A 9,158-nucleotide genomic window follows, 5' to 3' on the forward strand; every position below is an offset into this window, starting at 1 on the left:
CCATTTTTCATCGCCAGTTATCAGTCGTTTTAAAAATGGATCATTTTCATTACGTTTCTTTAGCAAATCACAGCTGTTAATGCATTGCGTTAAATGCGTTTCTTTCAGTTCGTGAGGAACCCATGTATCGAGTTTTTGAACGTAGCCAAGTTGTTTTAAGTGATTTTCAATGCATGTATGTGATACATGAAGCTTCTCTGCAATCTCGCGTGTTGTACTGTGACGATCCGAATCGATTATTGCTTTGATTAGGTCGTCATCAACTTCAACTGGACGACGACCAGAGCGTTTTTTATCTTTGAGTGAAAAATCACCAGAACGAAATTTGGCAAACCAATTTTGACACTGCCGTTCTTTTAAGGCTTCGTCACCATAAACAGCACATAACTGTTTATGAGCTTGCGATGCGTTTTTCCCTTTGCGAAAATAAAAAAGCAAAATATGACGAAAATGTTCCTTTTGATTTTCCATTTTTCAACGAACGCCAAACGAAAACTACGCAACCGATCAAAAAACATTTTTTACTTATTGACAGCTGAATTGCCAACTATCAAGTAACAAAATGTGTTTTACATTTGTACTACGTCTGCAACCCTAAAAATTCAACTGAAGCCATCTATGAATGAAATCCGCAATTACTTAGTTGCCAACCCAATACAAGAATCAGGGTTTTTTTTTTTTTTTTTTTTTTTAAATTCTACTATAGGACATTACTAAAACTAATCTTCCTAAGCCTTCAGTTAAAACACACAATATATTTTTAAGTTAGAATTTAAATTACGAGGGAGGGGGGAAAAACAGAGAAGATTCCAGTTTCGAATTTTGAAACTTTTCCGAGATTTCCGGGATTCGAATTTTCTATCAATTTTAAAGACAATAAGCATTATATCAAAAATTAAGTTCTTTCAAAATCATTATATCATTTCAAAATCATTATATCAAAATCAAGTTCTTTCAAAGAACTTTCGCAATTGTGCAAGATTCAAAAGGTCTGCTTCCTCGTTAGGCAATGTCGGCGATAAAAAAGCAGTTCGTAATCCACTCTCGCACGATAAACTTGAAATATGCTTCATCTTCATTCTTAAGAATCCTGTCAGCCAGGAAATTGTTAGGAAATAAAGCAGCTGCGCCAGACATACTGTTTTTAAAATATTCAACAGCTATTAATTTCTTTAAGCACTGCTAGCTGATATTCGTTGTAAAATAAAAATTTGGAAATATTCAATTAAAAAAGTTACCATTATAATAGCGTATAAATTACATTAATTGCTATCAAAAATATTTTTGATAAACAAGAAGCAGGATTATCTCAGAAATAAATAAGATTGAAGTACCAACAACCAGTACGAACGAAAAAAAAAATTATATTTCGTAACAAGCTGATAAGTTGTCAACTCAAGATCTGCTATGACATAAGCAATTCCAACACATTTGCGATCAGTATAAAAGAGGAAAAAAAAAAAAAAGTCATCCGATGATAAAATGACCACAGTTGATCATTTTCAAAGGAATCAATATATGAACTTGCTTAGATAAACGTCTGTAAACATACTGGCACTACAGGAAATTTTACAATCTATGACAATACAATTAGCACAGAAATGTAGGAATGAAAATATTTAAAAAAATTATTGCACGACTTTTTTTTTTTTCAACTGCACTTATATAAACCAGATAGTGTTGTACCTTAGAATCCCGAATACATGGCTCTGCTTTTGAACTATCATAGTTCAAAAACCATCATTATGCTGACCTTTTCAAAACAAAAATATTTCTAACTTGGAAAAAAAAAAAAAAAAGCAAGTCTGAGTTGTTTTTTTATCATTTTGCTTGTTTTTGCCATCAGCTTTTGACACAAATGATATAATAAGCTGTCAAATCAATGCCCAATATTATAGCTCATCTTCAGGCAGTGTTCAATAGTGATATTTGTCACGTTCAACCTTTATTATGATGTACATATTATTTTGTACATTAAATGCCATCTAATCAAAAATCAATTTAAAATTTGTACAATAAAGTCCCTTAAAACAACTATAATTTCTGTGCTATAAAGATGAAAACTTACATTAAGTAACTACAAAGCAAAACATCTATTCTCTGATGTTCTTAACGTAACTCTGTGATATAAGAATACTAATTATCTTGAGCTATCCAAACTAAATTGTTGTGATGTCTTTAAGATATGCCTGTAAATATTAAATGCATTATATTCTATATCATACCATAACCCCCCCTCCAAATTACTCAACACTTGTTTCAGAAAGATTTACTGAAAATCCTATTGGTCATTCTGCTGTCTTATTGCCAAAAGTGTCTCTCAAGGTGTGCTAGAGACAGCATTCATATCATACCCATAAAAAAGAGGGGAAGGAAGGCACACAGATTCTAGCGTTGCTCAGGTGAATACCTACTCTTGGTTTGGGACTAGTATCTCCACTAACCACCAAGCTGTCTGTAGCAGCCACATATCAAACATTTTATGAGACTAATGGTAAATATTAATTACAATGAATTTCTAATTACTCTATTGCAATAAATTTGAAAAGATATACTTTTTTTATATTTATCAAAAAAGTAACAACGAATAAAAAAAAGACTGCAAAAATAGCTCAACACATCATAATTTGGGGTTTTTTTTTTTCCTTCCCAATTTAATCAACACTATTTTTCAGAATTTTTTTTAAGATAAAGGTCATTAAATGAACTTAACAAAACATATTTTCTCACTGTTGTAAATTTTAATTTTGTAACCTAAACACATACTTATCAACAGCTACAAAATTTTCCACTTTCTCATTTACAGACAAATTAAAAAATTTCAAAATTATTAATGATATATTTTCTAGTATGATATTCATGTGTACCATACATTCTCGCTTTATAGCAGATACTATATGCAATATCCCTCCGGGGGATTATAGGCACTATATGCAATATCCCCCCCACGGGATCTACCTAGAGAATTCAGCAAAGCTACTGGCTAGGATCTGTACCTAGGCAGTCTCAGCCACGGGTATACACAAATTTTTAGAATCTAGTGGTTCTGGAGGCCCAGGAAAGATCATTTATTGGCTGACCCATGGGCCTGGCAGGTCCTAGAGCAGAGTGGCTCTAGTAGCCCGGAGGTAGCATCCCGGGTACACTGGGTAATGTTCCTCTGTGATGGGCAGGCCAGCCCAATCAACTGGCAGGTAGCATTTAGATGACCAGCGTTACCATATGGCGATTAGTGTTGGTGTCTTCAAGGTGCAGGGAAGGTGTTGAATGCTCCTGAAGGGGCATCAGCCGTATAATGCTGCCACCTAGCATGGCGAATGCATGTAGCGTTGGAACTATATGCAATATTTTAAAACACAAATATGTATAATTCAAAAGTATCACCAAAAGCAATTGCTATTATTCCAATTACTTCCAAAATGAGTTCTTTATGCCCATCAAATGAAATACAGAATATAAAATATAGATTTTTTAAACTATTTTAATGCATATTACTAAATACAAAAAATTAAAGGAAGTTAAAAATGATTCACGAAGAAGGAAAAAGCATTTTTATTAGAATATAAACTTTTTCTCAGCTATTTATGTATTATCCATGCTTTGTAATTTATGCAATATTTAATATATTGAACATACTTTTTATTATTATTATGTATTATCTATACTTAATGAAGTCTGAATATTATTAATTACAGTGTAAAGGGAAAAGCTTGTCACTTTATTACTCCTTAAATGAGCTAACAATTATAACAAAAGTGCATAGAAATAGCAATACTTTTCTGATTATTTGAATCTCCATGAAAAACAACTATGCATATTGCTGACTGACTGTGTAAATTGGTCAGCAATGCTTGTTGCAACTCCTAGGTAGTTCATTACAACTCCTAGGTACAGTTCATTCATAAATAATTATAAATTCTACTGTTGCATGTATACTTGCAACATATAATAAAAAAAAAATCTTCTGAATATTGAAACTGGATATGTGGATAATAAAAAAGCACTAAAATATCTAACACATCCCCTTCCTTTTACAAAGGTTAGAAAGAAAATATTAAAACATAATTAATACATTTCTTTCCCACTTGCCATTTTCAAGTGGTAGGAGTGAGCTGTTAAGTCTCGAATTTTGTTTTGCAGGTAAATTAAATCAATAAAAATGTTATCTTCACTTCCCAGTGAAGTATCTTTTGCAATTCTGTACATCAAGAAGTCTAGACATGTACATCAGAAGATATCAAAAGAGTTATAATTCTAATCTCAAAAATTTGCCCAATGAATTATTTAATAACAAATTTAATGCAATATGTTTATATATTTTTCCAACTACATTTACATTTTTAGTCAGTTTAAAACTCTCTACTAGAATGTAAATAATCTAATCACCTAATGTGAAAATCAATGTAAATAATTTCAATATTTAAAAAAATGGACAGAACATTAAGCTGAAGACAACTTTTTATAAATAAGCCGCACAACTACATATGTTCAGTGTAAACCATGAAAGTGGTAATGGTAAAAAAGAGAAAAACAAAATAAATGAGCAAAGATGAGTCACAACTGGACACAGAAACATAAATAAAAGGTTTGAGAATAGCAATTATTAACGAGTTCAGTGCCTAAGCCCTAATGTTCATGACAAGTCACTGGAGATTCAAGGAGATATATTTGTTGAACAGAAGTCCATCAGAATCATTTTATTACAGTAAAGCATATTAATGCTCTCTGCCTTTAAAAATGGATGCTTTCCTGAAGGGATAGCTAAAAGGATCTTATTCACATTTCATGAAACAATGGATTCATTGGTTTATCCACATTCCATATGGATAAACCAATGAAATGGCCATCAGCCATCCATTCACTAAAATCCGATTCCAGATTGAACTACCGGTATTCAGCAACTACCAATGAACTAGCAATGAATACATTGACTATACATAAACATATCTTGAGTTACCATTATTTACTTAAACTGTGTCAGAGACCACAGGAGCCCGGCTCCGGAACCTCTCAGTTTTTGAGATAAATCCTAATTTTAGCCAGAGTGCACTCTGGAGCCCCAAATAAAAGGGCTACAACACTTCTTTTATGTAAATGAACAGCAATTTCAGAAGGAAAATTTTATTTTAATAATAAAATATGCCTTAAAAATCCATTCTAACTTCTGAATGCAGGCCTGTCTTTCCCACAGATACAAACCTTGGTCAGAGATTGAGACATTTATGGTAAGAAAAGCCCTCAAACACATATCAAAGACTTATATCTAAGAAATACGATGAAATTAGGGCAGCAGGTAAATTTTTCGTTCCAGAAAGTACTAAATTTGTCATCTTGGTCATGCATGTGCCCTGCTACAGGCTTCCTACTGCAGAGCTTCTGTAGACATTTTTAATGATGTAACCAAATGCAGGGACATCTACTATCACTTGTGCAGAGGAGTCATATTTATTTTCACATTGTTATCACATGGTACTCAGGTAAAATATCTGCTTAATAACTAGAATTATATCGACAGATCATCGTGATCAGAAAGTTTTGGACTCTTCCCTCTTTATTTTCAAAGCTATGCTTTTCTGTTTAAATTTCCTTCCGTATCTTCATAATGTTTCTAGAATTCTCACTATTCTTCTTGGTAAAGCTTTAATCAATTTATCTTTCTTCACTGATGTGCTGCAAAAAAGAATAGTTTTTATATCTATCATCCCTTGAAATAGTACATTATATGTATATTATATGTATAAGCAGGGCTTAAATTCAGAATAGGATCAGTTGATCTGCTTCTTAGCTTCTGAATCAAATTGTAATTTCAGCCACAGCCCCAATAAGAGGAGGTCTGATTAATTTTTTATTTAACTATTTATAATTAATTTAATAATGCATTAAATTTCTATTTATCTCTTCACATTCTTTTAATTTTTATTCATTTAATCATTTTAATTTTTAGATATTTAATTAATTTATTATTTCCTTCCTTCCTGACAGTCCACCATATGGCTCTGGCACTTCTAATCTTAGAAATTACGCCCTGCTATTTATTTTTGGTTTTGTTATGTACAAATTTCATGTATTTTATATTATTTTACTCCTTAAAGTGAACATTATTTGATTCCAATTTTGTTATTTTCTTTAATTTGCTTACTACCAGTTGATAATGTAATTCGGAGAAACTAGTATTATAATTATTCATATTTTAATGCTTCAAATTGACTTCTCAAGGGGTAATAATTTAAAACATATAAACCTGAACATTTAAGGAATACTGAATATATATTAAATCAAACCTAAAAAGGAAAATTGTATTTTGTAAGCTAAAGAAATTGAGGCATATCTGATTGAACACAGTTTAGTTAGCTAACATAGTTTGAATTGAAGAACTGTATTTTGTACACTAATGAATATATACCGATGTTCCTGAACAAATTTATAATGAACCACAGCATGTTTGACAAAAAATACCAACTTATGCATTAGAAAAATTACATACCAATATTGATTTTAAATGGTAAATATATTATATAATTATATAACTATACATCATATGTAAATAATTATAGCTTTAATTTTAATATAATTTCTATACGGACTATCAGTCAAATGTCCACTAAGAAAATCTCAAGATCCATGGGACTAGAAACTAACACTTTGTAAGTGAATAAATAAACATGATCAACACGGCTTCAGAACATAATAATAATAAAAATTTCTACTGCATACTTCTCGAATAGTGTAAAAAAACTTGAAGCTGCAAAGGTTAGGAATTTGAACCTTCTCACTTGAATCACTGTGTAAAAATATCATGTAGTTTGCTATAAAATAATCATTTCCATGAATTTTGAACCAATATGCAATTTCTGCTAACTAAACATATAGGATATAATATACAATTGTTGCTGAATTTGCAGATTTATTAACATTTATCTAGTCATATAATTATATTTAATATTTTAAATACAAAATATTAAAAACTACTAACACTTTTATGCATCAAAAGTAAAATTGTAAGATCTTTTATAGTCTTCCTATATCAACCAAAACTTTATACATTAAAGCAGTGGCATTAAAACTTTATGGAAGTGCAACCCCATAAAAAGCAATTTTGCAACCCCACTCAGAGGGTCATATCCTAATTATATAACATCAATTTAAATTTTTTTGAGATTTTATTTACCATGTGACCTCACTACAAATTTTCATGACCCACAGTTTAAATACCAACATTTTCAAGTATTAAAGTAAAGAATCACAAAACTACCAAACAATAGATAAGGGAAGTTTGAAAAATAATTTTAATATTTAATTCTTAGCTAATTCTAAATTGAAGAAAATACATATACTTATAAGTCAATAAGAAAGACTATCTTTATGCATTCACGGAAAGACTTTCATAAAGAAAACTAGTTGTTTTTAGCCCAATAGAAAACCACAAAAACTCAGCAGAAAAAAGGGCAGCCAATTTGTTTTTCAAGAATAAAACTCAGTATAAACCACCAGTACCACTGCAATTTAATTGCACTTAAAAACTGAAAGGTGATTAAATATTTTTACGATTTCAAGTTACAGTCGAGTATAATTTGAAATCGTAAAGATATTTTACAAATTAAAACATCTGAATTTCAAGACTTTTTATTTCTTAGGACCTTAATAACATACTATTTTCAAGCTCTTTCAAATTTTGATAACTATCCATCATGATTATTATTCTATTTTAACATGGCCTATCCCCCCCCACAAAATTAAGGGTACTAATGCTGGAAGAACATATTTAGAAATTTTACACCAACAGATAGGAATATTAAAGCATTCTCATGCAGTATTATTGTTTTTATAATAATCTTTATATACAATACAGCACATTTTTGGCTCAAGAATTATATACTTCAACAATGCAAATACAATGCATTATCGAATTATCTGTCTGAGGTAAACATTGCATAATATTTAAGATTCATTGAATCAAATAATTCAGATTCGATCATCTAGTTACCTTACACATTATTGCATACACTTAATTTTGTCAACAATATGAAACGACTGTACCTAAATTATTACAAACAATACAACTCATTTACGAAGGAGGGAGAAAAAGGTTTGCACGCAATAACCCAATGATTTATCACGGCTACATTTTTTATTTTGGTCATAAAATTACTTAACATAAAAAAAAAAAAAAAAAAAAGAGAGAGAGAGAGTATGATATATATGCCACATGAGTTGGTTCTTGAGTTTTATTTCTAAAATCCCTTCAAATTTAGTTCAAAGACGAAGTTCAAAGACGTTAAATGAAATGCAGTAGTATACAGAACTTTGAAAAAGTTATAATTTACGTAAGCAATGAAAATTTAGCACTCCGCGCATTATTAAAATTACATCTTATAAGACAGCTTACCGGCTAATACTCCTTTTAATGTCTTTTTCGATGGAAACAAACTTGTGGTGGTCAAAGCTGCTCCAGACACTATCATACTTGGACGACCAAAAGGATTCTTGAAATTATTTCTGTTATCCATCACAGCAAATAAATATAAATATCACAGATATCTATATAGCTTACGGACTAAAATAATGCAGGTATTAGCTACAAAAAACCATAACCATTAATTAATAAACTAAAGTCTCGAACATAAAGTTATCTGGCTAACCCAAATCTAGCAACAAAAAAACACGACCCAAAAAATCTAATATTTACTCAGCAAGATAGACACCCTGACCTGTGAATGTTTATGTATACTACCGCTGCCAGATCTATTAAAACACTTTTTCCCTACCTCAATTTAAATCCCTCATATAGTCTTACTCTTACTTGAGTGATTTCCCTCAGAACAAGGCTCCTATATACTTGAGGAGCCTTATCTCAGAATATTTAAGAAAAAGAAAAATAGAAAGAAAACGGGGAATGACTGAGTTTTTCCTTGTAAAAAGGAAAGTTTATGAAAAAGAAAAAGTTTATCCTTTAGAAAAACACCATAAATTTTTCAGTTTTAAATATGGCTAAAAAATATTATTTTTCCTAGAAATATCAGAATTGGTGTGTCTTACTTCCGTCGAGGGCTATCTGCCTCAGGAAAGAGTTGCCTTCCTAGAAGTCTTTCTCAGGAAGGCTGGCTCGTATACACGTTACACATGAAGAAAACCACGAAAATGCCCATGCATGTTGTCCG

The 9,158-nt window shown here is 30.9% G+C and overlaps 1 protein-coding gene across 1 annotated transcript in view; it reads right to left on the reverse strand.

Moving 5' to 3' along the window:
- Nucleotides 1–8,722, reverse strand: part of sea (mitochondrial citrate transporter scheggia) — a 50,275-nt gene extending 41,553 nt beyond the window's left edge. Inside the window, exon 1 of the mRNA XM_035355664.2 lies at nt 8,387–8,722. Coding sequence (XP_035211555.1) covers nt 8,387–8,507 — 121 coding nt within the window. The 5' untranslated portion in view covers nt 8,508–8,722. The remainder of the gene's footprint in view (nt 1–8,386) is intronic.
- Nucleotides 8,723–9,158: the final 436 nt, after the last annotated feature.

This window comes from Stegodyphus dumicola, chromosome 7 (assembly GCF_044657685.1).
Source record: "Stegodyphus dumicola isolate Sdum_Otavi_A_Nest chromosome 7, ASM4465768v1".
Classification (NCBI taxonomy): Eukaryota; Metazoa; Arthropoda; class Arachnida; order Araneae; family Eresidae; genus Stegodyphus; species Stegodyphus dumicola.